The sequence below is a fragment of the Kryptolebias marmoratus genome, linkage group LG13 (assembly GCF_001649575.2).
Source record: "Kryptolebias marmoratus isolate JLee-2015 linkage group LG13, ASM164957v2, whole genome shotgun sequence".
NCBI lineage: Eukaryota > Metazoa > Chordata > Actinopteri > Cyprinodontiformes > Rivulidae > Kryptolebias > Kryptolebias marmoratus.
In genome coordinates, this window is record NC_051442.1 from 22,128,569 (window position 1) to 22,141,524 (window position 12,956).

The 12,956-nt window shown below is 39.3% G+C and overlaps 1 protein-coding gene across 1 annotated transcript in view; it reads left to right on the top strand.

Annotated features, from left to right (window-relative positions):
* Window positions 1-12,247, top strand: part of umodl1 (uromodulin-like 1) — a 33,619-nt gene extending 21,372 nt beyond the window's left edge. Inside the window, exons 8-17 of the mRNA XM_017431108.3 lie at window positions 888-1,145; window positions 1,551-1,663; window positions 3,043-3,262; window positions 5,266-5,403; window positions 5,501-5,910; window positions 7,285-7,445; window positions 9,429-9,665; window positions 10,413-10,569; window positions 10,709-10,790; window positions 11,644-12,247. Of these exons, the coding sequence (XP_017286597.3) occupies window positions 888-1,145; window positions 1,551-1,663; window positions 3,043-3,262; window positions 5,266-5,403; window positions 5,501-5,910; window positions 7,285-7,445; window positions 9,429-9,665; window positions 10,413-10,569; window positions 10,709-10,790; window positions 11,644-11,831 (1,964 nt within the window). The 3' untranslated portion in view covers window positions 11,832-12,247. The remainder of the gene's footprint in view (window positions 1-887; window positions 1,146-1,550; window positions 1,664-3,042; window positions 3,263-5,265; window positions 5,404-5,500; window positions 5,911-7,284; window positions 7,446-9,428; window positions 9,666-10,412; window positions 10,570-10,708; window positions 10,791-11,643) is intronic.
* The last annotated feature ends 709 nt before the right edge of the window (window positions 12,248-12,956 follow it).

The window sequence follows — 12,956 nt, forward strand, 5'->3', positions numbered from 1 at the left end:
TCCGTAATCGTGGCGTGGCAAGAAAAACCTAGGACACAGGCAACAACAAAGAACGTGGTTAACACTAGGAGCTAGAGTTCAGGTTAGACGCTGAGGTGGAGAATCTAACCCAGTAGGTTCGATGCTCCAGCGAAGGTCTGATCACCGCCTGCTGCTTAAATCCTGGCTGGTCTCATCAGTGGTATAAGGAACACCTGTGGAACAATGATTAGTGGCGCCGCCCAGAGGGCGGAACCAAAACCCAGATCCTCTCAAGTGTATGTGCCGCACACATATATGGAGTCATGTAAAAATATAGAGATTTAATATTAGCTAATGTAACATTCTTTCACACTAGTAATTTTGAGATAGTTGTTTTATAAACCTGAAAAATTAACAAAAAAGGGGCCCTTTTTTGGATAGCTATTAGACTAGCCTGGACGAAGAGTTCCACCTTTTTCCATATTCTATACTTTATAGCTAATGTCACGGCTAATAAGGTACTAGCAATTTATCAAGTATTAGACAGACTATCTCTTCAAAAATGAACAGAGCATCCCTTTAACTACACACCCCACTATGGAGTAAGATGATCTTGATTGCTGCCAATTATGCAAGGAGAAAATGCACATATATTTATATATAGAAGAAAAGCTGTCTGTAAGACAATACTAATATATTTGTGATGAGCAGTTGTCTGTTATTAAGACTGGTCAAGATAAAGCAAGATTTGTGTTTATATCCTGCTTTCCTGTTACAATAAATCTAAACTAAACTGTAATGTAGAAACTGCTCAGACATCTAATGCTCCAGATCGAAGCAAATAAGCACATTTTCCATATTTATTTTACCCCCAATAAGAAGAATAACTTTTTTTCTCCTTCCCCACTTTCCACAAACACCCCCAGCTCTTCCTGCCATCAGAAGACTTTGGTCTGCAAACGTGACTGGAACCTCCATGTCTGTCTGCTGGTCGAGCCAGTTTCAGACAAACCAGACCTTCCAGGTCACACTGACCAACGTGTCAGGAGTCAGCCATATTTGGGAAACCACTGAAACCATGGTAGAGGTGATGGGTCTGCAGCCTGGGGGGCTCTACAATGTTACCGTCACACCTTGGGCTTGTGGAAGACAGGGGTTCACTCTTCATATGTTAGTCAGAACAGGTAGGAAATGATTGCTGTTGTATTTTGATGCAAGTATTCTTTATTGTTTAAAGAGATTTTATGGGAATTTGTTGTAACAATTTGAATGGTAGAATGGTATGCTTAATTATATTCTCAGCATGAAAATCTTTAGATTAACCACACCTAACAAGAAGGCAATTTTTGTTTTTTTTTTACAGTTTAGTATTTCAACTGTTTTTTAGTTGTTAGACATGAGCGTTGTAAATATATTTGCATGATCCACAAAAGAGAGACACAATATACCCACAGGGTGGTTTAAATAAAGCAATAACATTGTCCTAATGGCTTATTTGTGATGAAGAAACCATTCATTGTAACTAGGAGGTATTGGGTAAGTAAGAAAAAAACTGAGGTTTTCCTGCCAAACAAGGCTCTTCTTTGTAGCTGCTCAGACTCTTGACGCCACAACTCGACTTACCAACATCCAGTTCAGCGCAGATCTGAGGGACACAAGCAGCCAGGCCTACAAAAACCTCACGGAGAGTTTTTTGGAGGAGGTGGGTGTGTTGTAAGCTCTATCTTGAAGCAAAAATGTGATCTTTGCTTACGTATATAAAAGAATAAATATATGTAATACACACACACACACACACACACACACACACATATATATATATATATATATATATATATATAAACTATCTGAAGAAATATTAAAGAGTGTCAGTGCAGCTACTGTTTGAAATTCCAACAAACATCAGTTGATTAAATTTGGATGGTGATCTGAATCATGAACTGGATTGCACAATTTTTAAAAACAATACAGCCTTGGCAGAGGTTTGCGCTCTCCAAGTGCTTCTAGTTCTTAATAAAACAGACAGACAGAAATGCAAAGCATAATTTTAGCCTCAAACAAACAGTCACTGTGCAAAATGAGAATAAGCTTAAACCACAAGCAGTAGAAGGCTTTAACGGTCACACATATCAAATTCTATATGTTGACAGCGTTTTATGTAGGAAATATGGCATGATATTGTTAAAAAGAACCTTTAGTTCTAGATTTGAAGAGAGAATTAAGCTCCAGATCAATGAAAGTCAATGAGTTTGGATGTGCACACTCTGCACTGTGGGGGGATTTGAGAGAAAACAAGAAATGCTACTGCAATGAGAAACACACAGGGTTTAAAAATGCTTACATTTCGATGTATGAACTGCTTAAGAAGTGAGACATTAGTGAAAAAAGGTTAGTTTGTTTCAAAAACGTATGGAAAGCCCAAACAGCTCCAAAGTTAGTGTGCAACAGTACAAAAGGTTTAACATTCTGATTTAAAATCTAGCTGTGACTGTGTAAAAACTGTTAAACTATCAAAATGTCAGTTCAGTCATGCAAGGTCCAACCAACCCATTTAAACTTTGAATGATGTTTCTAATGGTAAATTTGCCTGAGCTGTAGGGCTCCAAAGAGGGCTGGGTTTTCCCATTTGTTTCACACAACTCTTGTTGTTGTGTGCGTTCAATCTTTAACAGCTTTTTGGTGAATTTCATCCATGCCTTATGATGTACTGCTACAAAAAGTCATAGCACAAGACTTCTGATCAATATGCATGTTTTGATGTACTTTAAAAAAAAGCTGCTGGAGGAGGAGCAAATCAAAAACTGTAGCAAAAACTACAAAATAATGTGTGAAAGGGCACTTCAGTACTTATGGCCTTTATTACTCCAGACACTTGAGCTCAGTTTAGTGTGCAGATGAAGGTGGAAGGTTCTAAAAATACATGTGCAACAGTGCCAGGCACAAAGATAACTGTGTCCATGCCTTGCAGACACAAACCTAGCACTGCACTTAGCTAAATACAAACAACCATATGCAAGACTTGAACCAAAACTGACTCTGCAATAAATCTGCTGCTTGGCATGCTTCCTTTGTCCCCAACAGATCTACAGGTCTCTGTCTCCAGAGATCAAGGCGATGGTGGATTCGGGTCAGGTGAGGATCGAGATCAGAGGGTTTTCATTGGGCAGCGTGGTGGTTAACTTCACTATAATCTTCAGCCAAAGTCAAAGCCAACCTATAAGTAATATATCCACGGCTCTGTTGGATTCCCTGATGAACAGCACCAGATACACAGTGGATTCAAACAACACAAGCATCAATGGTAGGTTTCTTTTTCGTTTTGTTCTCATAAACACAACAAATGTACTTCAAAAAGAGTAACTGTCACCTTTATGAGGCAAACTATAGCAAACTTCTACGAGCCATCAAAAATGATTTGGGGCGATGGGATACACTCCCTATCTCTCTGATAGGTCGCGTTGAAAGCATCCATATGAATGTTTTACCAAGACTACTCTATCTATTCCAGATGCTGCTGGTGGAGATTCCCAAGTCCACCTTTGACACCTTAGATAAAATCATAACGAGTTTCATTTGGCAAAAAAAGCGCCCAAGAATCAGACTAAAAACTCTGCAGCTATCTAAACCCAAAGGGGGCCTTAAACTCCCAAACTTAAAATATTATTACTGGGCTGCCCAACTTAAATCCTTATTAGTATGGCTACAGAATAGTACGGATACCCGATGGCTGGAAATAGAGGAAAGCATGTGCTCAGTACCACTGCAAACATTACCTTTCTTAGATGTTCCGGTAAAGGAAATGTCAATCTGGACAAAAAACACCCTCAAAATTTGGAACAAAATACAATCTGTCTTTAAGTTATCAAAACAGATCTCACTTTTATCAAGTATAGGATTTATGAAGACGTTTGCACCAAACAATTTAGATTCTGGGTTTAAAAACTGGTCTAATTATGGACTATCTCATATCCATCAACTAATTAAAGAGGGAAACTTCAAAACCTTTGAGCAGGTGAAAAATGAATTTGGTCTCCCTAATAAGGACTTCTATAGATATTTACAACTCAGAACCTTTGTGACAACACACAACAATTGGACTAAACTTCATGAACCTACACCTATAGAAAGTTTCCTAATGGACATGCAAAGGGGGGAGGGAAATAAAAAAGTAATCAGCAAAGTATACAACCTGTTTCTATCTATGAATGAGTACGATTCCACAAACATAAAGCACAAATGGGAGACTGAATTGCAGGAACCAATAACAGGGGACGCATGGAAAGAAATATGTACTGAAGCACAATTAACAACAAGTTCTAATATATGGAGAGAATTCAAATGGAAAGTAATTGTCCGGTTTTTTAGAACGCCAGCAATAACTAGTAAAATGGGCCCAACACAACCCAACTCATGCTGGAGAAACTGCAGAACGCAGAACGCAAATCATATGCATATCTTTTGGTCTTGTCCTAAACTAAATGTATTCTGGGAGGAGATTTATGACGCTCTCAAGGTAATTTTCAAGAGAGATGTTCCAAAGACCCCCCGGGTGGCATTTTTGAAAGCAACACCCAATGGAATAGACAGGAAGGATCATAGATATCTTCTAAATATCTTGCTCACAGCAGCTTTGAAATGTATCACTATCAGATGGCTAAAGTCAGAGCCTCCTACATATAACATATGGACACAAAAAGTTTGGGACATCTATTTGATGGAAAAAATTACATATTCCCTAAGGCTTCAAAAAGCAGCTCTTAATATGAGGTGGAGCCTTGTCATGCCCCTATTAATTCAATGACACATCTACAGGATTGCCCTTTTACACTCACTGTATACTTTTGGGTCGGGGGTAAAATATCATCGCATTTAAGAATGTGTGGACCATCCTATCTCAGAGGGGATTTAATTATGAGTTCTGTATTTATTTTACTTTGCTTTCATCTGTCTTTTGATTTCACTCTGTTGTTACGTATTCACTGCTACATTTGTCAGAACATCTGCTAGATGAATGTAACTGTGGAAATGTGTTGTTGTTAAAAATAAATAAAAATAAAGTAAAAAAAAAAAAGAGTAACTGTCAGCAAATTAGCATACAATTTATTTATTTATATTTTGACATATAAATAGTTAAACAGCACAAAGCAGTAATTGGATAGCATGGACAAAACTGTAAAGAGGAAAACAATAGTGTGAACGCTGACTCGGCATTCACCCAGTAAAGGCGCTTCAGTCCTAATGCACTGGCACCCAAATAACCTGAAAGACTGATTCAAAAACAATTGCTTAATTTTTTTTTTATAGATTCTGATGAATGCACTTCAGGAGAAAATGACTGTTCTCAGTCGGCGACGTGCACGAACACCTGGGCCTCCTACACATGTGCCTGCTTTGATGGATTTACAGACTACAACCCAGAAAGACCTGGGCGGACCTGTCAAGGTGGAGTCTCACAGTGCAGCAGCAGGAAAGATTCACAAATGCTACAGGCTGAAAATATCAGTAGTTTTCTATTAGGAGTGTATTATGTCTTTTGCAGCAAACGTTCCACTGGATCCAACAGCAGCCACATCAGGGTTTTCTACAGTTAGCACCGCTCCTGACTCTCAGACAACACTGTCAACCCCTGATCTGACCTCAACTGTTGCTCAAGCCACCCTTCCTGCTTCAGCGACACACCCAACCTCTCCAACCTTAAGCAATATGCTCCCAACAACTACTAGCAGACCAACAACTGTGTTTTCTGTGCCTACAAGTGAGGGAGCCATCTCAGTCCTGTGCAGAGTTGCTGACATCACCGTGACTCTCGCCAAAGCTTTCCTTCTGAACGCTAACATCCAGGAGAGCGCTCTGTACCTGGGCGAGCAGGAATGTGGGGTCAACGGAGGCAATGCCACCCATGTCCAGCTGACTGTGGCGTGGGATGAGTGTGCCACAAGGCTTGTTCATGTAAGTTTCTTTTGTTTGTTTCTCAGTTTGTCTCTTGGCAAAATACCTCTTGAATCACTGGACGGACTTTAATTAAAGTCCTAAAATGCCATCATTGGATGTACATCTACAACTGATAAACTTTTGCAATTACCCCAAATTAAAATGGCCACCAAAGCTAAATAACATAAATAAACACAACAATGGCTATAACTCAGTTTTACAATTTGGTGTGGTAGAAGCTGAGACTTATCCAGATCTTACACTTTGAGCAGTAACTGACTGCATGAGATATATTTTTAAAACTTTGACATTGCCTATTGGAAGTCTGTCTGCTTGTTAGCAAAATATCTCATAAAGCAACCGATTAACCTTTGGAGTCAACCCAATTGAAGATAGCCGCTGCAGCCAACAGATATTGGGAAACCGTAAAATGGTAGAACTCAGTCAGTTTTACAGACAGAGAGGTAGATCCTGGTGTGGTAGTAGCTGGTACTAATTTACAACACATACCCTAAGTGCTACACAGTGCATGACATGTTTGCTTATACTGCGGTGAAAAAAAATATTTTTAAACAACTTACTAAATGCTGCAGCAGGCTAAGACATGAGTGTGTACTGAAGACGTGTTAATGTTGCATTTCTTATCACCGTGCTATGGTATTTCCATCAGGATTGTTTAATACGGTCAACAGAAAGTTGCTCACCCATGTTCACCCCACCACATGACACAGGCCCTTTAACTGCACCTGCACACACTCAAACTAATAGCACTACCACACCCAAAGTGCCACCCAAAAGGCAGATGCCACCACGCCCAAACATGACAGCAAAGAAAAGGTAAGCTATTAGAGAGAGAGAAAGAGGGGAATAATATATGGCTCCTACAACTTAAAACTCCTAACCAGTGGACTTAGCTTAATGAAATTCTCAGCAAATAATCATAGGATGTACATCTACAACTGATTAACTTTTACATCAACCCTATTTAAAATGGCCATCACAAGTAATTGACCTTAACCAAAAGATGGCTATAATTCTGTTAATCTTACATCTAATGAGCTCAAATTTGGTGTAGTAGTAGCAGAGAGTCAACTTCAACACATACTCTAAGCACTAACAGATCTCAAAAAAATCAAATAAGATTGTGCGTAATGTTGTTTACAAGGTTTGACCAAAACAGTTAAAACTGTGTCCCTTCTCATCCTAAGACGGTCTCAGTCTAGAACTCCAGCATAAAGGCTGTGGGCGACATGCATCTCTTCATAAATTTATAAATAAAATGCTGGGCCTTCAACCAGATATTTATTAGATACAGTATTTTTAGCATTTTCTTTTGGAACCCAATTGAACAAACTGAGGAGGACCTTGATTTCATCTAATATTTTTTTTTAGAATGAAACCTCCTACACTGCATCTGTGGTCCTGTATAACTCCATGGATCCTTACACCTCACTCGCTGGTTCCCTGGAGGCTCCCAGAATCCAGCTGGAAGTCCCCATCATGTGCACCTATCTGAAAAGCATGTTGATCTCTGCAGACTTTGGCTCCCTGGGGTAGGCTTCACCTGTTGTCACCAAAATTGTAATGCATGTTCTTGTTTCTGCTGTCACCCACTGCCTAAGGCGAAGGCGGTGTGATAATGATTTTTCCCATGTCACATTTCAATTAATTTACAGAGATTAAGCTCAAATTTAGTGTAGTAGTAGTTGAGTGTAACCCCCAACACAGGCTTCAAGCCCTACACATGTTATTTATTCTGCCAGGTTAGTTTTGACGAGTCATCAGATTAGAAATAGATGTTATTTATCAAACTGTACCAGTTAAAATGAAATAGACAGAACGAGAGCAGATTCTTCTTTTATGATTCTCATCACAAAGTTATAGGTGCCTCACCAGATCAGAAGCTGTGGAGGGCCAGCTGTTATTTGAGGAACTCGGAGGCTGCTCAGACCTCAACAGGTTTACAGCTAGGAGTCAGGGATCAGCGTTCTGTCCAAGGTCACCTGAAGAGCGGTGATGTCTGCAGAGGGTCAGCCAGGAGGCAGCTGATGCAACTTGAGCATTTCTTTCTCAACAGCAAGGACAGTTAGATTAGAGGCCCAAAAGTGTGCACACGTGCCCCAAAACAATCAAGATTCACACAGGTCAGAATGAACTTTTCTGAGAACAGTTGCTGTAAGATGGCCAGAGGTCTTGAAAAATGGTCGTTCTTCATGCTTCACTTTTTAAATGTTGGTTGCTTTTATTTTATGAACCCGTACCTGATTAAAGTACTTACAATAAATCAGGCAACGTTGCAGTTTACTGTGAATTTTAAGGTTTTATTTGTCATTCTGAAACTGCTGTGAACTATACCCTCTTCAGGTTTATTGCTGTATTTGAAACTTTGAGAATAATTACTAAAGGTTTTCAATACGGATTGGATTCATAAAATTTGTATTTTTGTTTGGATTTCCCTAACACATTTTCTCTATATTTTTGCTTTTATTTTTTGCCTCTTGTTTTCAGTCTCTGGGCCAAACTTATCTGTTATCTGTTTAATATGAGACAAGCTATTTAACCAAAAAAAAAAAAACTTCACCAAATGTCAAACTCTTTATAATCTCATTTGATATCACAAAATGTCAGGCTCAGAGTAGGTTTTTGTTAATCCCTCTCAGTTACTACCACATCAAATCTAACTCCATTTCTGTAAAACTGACTGAGTTATAGCCCTTTTCGTATTGGCAAATGTTGATTAGTTGTGGCAGCCATCTGGAATTGGATTGTCTCCAAACATTAATCAGTTGTAGATGTTCATCAAAATATTTTCAGAAAGTTTCATTAAAATCTGTCCAGTGGCTCATGAGATTTTTTTGCTAACAGACAAACAGGATTGATTCATTAGATAATGCCATATTTTTAAGTGCTCATGCCATGTGTAGTGCCCAAATTATCTGTGGGGGATGACTGTCATCTACTATCACACAAAACCTTAATTCAATATCTGTAATACTGACTGAATTGTAGCCATTTTTGTTTTTTTAAGGTCAGTTAGCTGTGGCAGCCTTCTTAAATTGTGTTGGATTCAAAAGTTAATCAGTTGTACGAGTATATCCAATGATTATTTCCTGAAAGTTTCATTCAATTCTGTCTAATGGTTAATGAGATATTTTCCTAACAGACAGACAGACATGACTCCACAGCTGATGGCAAAATTCTGAACAAATATCTTGAGCTATCCTGTGCTCAGTATATGTGCTGGGGATCAGTCTCAGCTACTGCCACAACAAATTTTAGATCAATAGCTGTTAAATTGAGTTTTAATTTTTGTGTTTGCAAAAGTCAGTTGGACAGCCATCTTGAATGGGGGTGACTTCAAAAGGTATTCAGTTCTTAATGTGCATCCAGTAATTACTTTCTGCAAGTTTTATTAACATTTGCCCCGTGGTTATTGACATATTTTGCTAACAGTAAGTTAAATGCAAACCTAGGTTTTAATATGAATGACCATCAGTCCATTTCCAGCCATAGAATCTGTGTTTATTCCTCTCCAGGTACGACATAATCAAAGACATCATCACGGGTTTGGGGTCCTTCCAAGTGATGTTGCAGCTGACCAACGGGACGGCCCTGCTGCCCCACAATGTCAGCCTGTCCCCTGAGCAGGCTCTGGTGGTGGAGGTCAGCCTCAGCAGCAGCTCGGAGCAGATAAAGGTCATCATGAACCAATGCTGGGCCACCCCCACCCTCAACCTCGCAGACACCAACAGATACACCTTCTTGGAGAACAGGTGTGCTTCTGCTGCAGAACAACAGCATCCTTTTACACTTTAGCTCCATTTAAACACACAAGTTAGTTTATTTAACACCTGATGCTATCAAACAAAAGAAGTTGTCCAAAAAGAGGAAACCTGATAAACCTACAGACTTTAAACAGACTTGTGGTATTCCTACAGTAAACGATGTCTTCAAACAAAGTCTTTTATATTTAATTTAAAGGTAGTAATACATAATACAGCCCAGAACAGTACTAGGTACTTGCTGGAAACCAGATAGGTACCTGGTAAGCACCTGATAAGTCAGCTACTTACTGGGTGATTACTTGGTGCTTACTGAGTACTTGCCTGGTAATTACCATGTACTTACCTGATATGTCCCAGGTACTTCCTTAGTAACTTCTGGCTACTTACAGAGTACTTACTGAATATTTTTTGGGTACTTACCTGGTACTTACTCTCTACTTACCTGGTACTTACCCAGTCCTTCTGGATACTTACTGGGCATTTACGTGACACTTACCCAGTACTTCTGGATACTTACCTGGGACTTATTGGGTACTTTGCGGGCTACTTACCATGTACTTACTGAGTACTTAGCTAGTCATTACAGGGTACTTACTAAAACCCCTAAATTCTGATTAAACTGTTTTGAATGCCATTAAAACAGTTTTAAATAGTTTTAAAACTTTTGTCCAAAAAGAGGACATTTGCAGATGTAGTCAGAGTTCAATGGTGGGTCGTTTATCTGTGTCTCCACAGCTGTGCCACGAACAGCTACACCAAAGTGTTGATGAACGGGAAGTCCACCACCTCACGTGTGTCCGTACAAATATTCTCCTTCGTCAACCTGAAGGTCATCTATCTGCACTGCCAGGTTCAGATCTGTCTGCAGATTGGCTCAGAGACCTGTGTGCCCGTGAGTGCTCTCTGCTCCACAAACACTGAATCCAGTCTTACAGTCATAAGTCCAGAATATCTGACCCTTCAACACTCTGACTGAGGATTCTCAGAGCTGAGTAGTTGAAGATTCATGATGTTCTCATATTTTCTTGCAGGACTGTTTTCAAAGATCAGCTAGGACTTCAAACATAATCAGAACAGCTTTTGGCTCATCTGGGCCTATACAGTTAGATGAAGGTGAGTATTTTTATGCAGAGGATATTAAAAACTGTGTAATACAGTGGTTTGCAAAAATATTCAGCCCCTTGGTAGAATATCAATGAAGTAAATATTATATGCTGCATGTGGCATAGAGCTGAGTTTCACTGAACAGTGGCAGAGAAAAAGAAGAAAAAAAAAACCAGACTGTTTAGAATTTGCAAAAAGGCATTTTGGAGACAACCTAAACTTGTGGAAGAAGGTCCTGTGGTCAGATGAAACTGAAACTAAACGTTATGACCATCAAAGACTACACCATGTCTGGTGCAAACCTAACACGTCTCATCATGCTGAGAACACCATCCTCATGGTGAAGCATGGGGTGGCAGCATCATGCTGTGGGGATGTTTTCCATCAACAGGAACTGGGAAACTGGTCAGAGTTGAAGGAAAGATGGATGGAGCAAAATACAGAGAAATTCTTGAGGTTAACTTGTTTGAGATTTGCAGAGATCTGAGACTGAGACGGAGGTCCACCTTCAAGCAGGACAATGACTCTAAACACTCTGCTAAAGAACACTCTACTGGTTTAAGGAGGACCTGTTAAATGTAGTGGAATAATCCAGTCAAAACCCAGACCTTAATCCAACTGAGAGTCCCTGGTATAGAAACAAACCAAAAATTCCTTTAAAATATAAGTTATAATGGAGTAATACAAAGAAAATGTCAAGGGGGTGTATTCTTTTGTAACTCACTCTTAACTTTTCGTTAGAATATTTGTATTTTTCATCTGCATGTCTGCTTTAAAAATTATTTAAAGAGATTGTCTTCTTTTTTTCATTTTGAGTCCCCTTACTTATCATTGGTTTAACCTGATGTGTATATTCCTGCAGAGAGCCTGGAGGAGAAGTTTAACACCATGCAGGTCATCGGCCTCTCCTGTCTTGGAGTGGGCCTGTCACTCTTCTTCATCTTTGGATTTGTCTGTCTGTTCTACTGCCAGAGGAACCGCATTGGGCACTACAATTTCAGCGTCAAACCCAAGCAGGAGAACTTCACCTACCTTGTCTTTAACACTTAGAGATGCAGCCAAGCGATCGGCTAATACACCGAAGCTGCCACAAGGTGTCACCGATGCACTATTACACTCGAGCTCTTCAAAAGCACTGCATCACTAAATAGATTTAAATTTTGCTTCACTCTGTTACATGTTTAAAATAAGAAAAGTTATAGTTTGGCGGAAATATTTAATGCCAAAATAAAATTGTACTCTTAATATTTTGAAGTGAATCGTTTCTGTGCTTAACTCTGAGCTAGGATTAGACTTAAATTGACTCAATCTTTATATTTATGGAGGCATATTATTAGAAATATTGAAATTCTCAGTAAAGAAAATATACTGCTACATGCCTGCTATGGAATGGATTTGCAATTAAATATATTGTACTTCTCTCTTTTTATATTTGTAATTGAATGCTCCATTATTTGTCATTTTGTTTTTTTAGCTGCTGTTTTTACACAATTAAAAACCAAGCTTCACGTGTCTTCAGAAATCTTAAAATAGTGTTCATTAATATATTAGAAAACAAACAAACAAAAAAGACCTAAAAATGTTTAGATTTTTAATCATCTGCTCTTTCCTAATCAACCTTCAACCATAAACCTCAGGTTTTTTAGATGTTCTTAATACCATTTTAAATCCTGCTGTCCTGGGACCTTTCTGGGTTGAGTCTGCATGTTCTGCCTGTGCACTCATGGGTTTACTCTGGGTACTCTGGTTTCCTCCCACAGACCAAAAACATGCACTCCTTCTGAAGGCTAAGTAACAAAGTACCCTCTGAAAGTGTGCGAGAAGATGTAAATGCAGCACTGCAAAGTATTCCTACTGAAACCACCACAGAGACCAATTAGCTTGTATACACCTCAGCAACAGTGATCCTTGACATACTTGGCTATAAGATCAGGCCTACAAGCAATAAGGAGCATTGTCCCCAATGGAGGAGGAGGCTGGAAGCCAAGATCATGGAAACTTGGACAGAAATCAGCCAGCTGCCAGGCCAACAGAAAGGTGCATCGAAGAAGGATCCACCACAGAAATACTGCAACTTGTCCATACCTGAGACTCTAGAGACTGCCAAACAACACCCTAAAGCTCTGGCTACTTGGCCGAGGAGGTACACTCAAGAAGCAGAAGCCAGGAGAATAA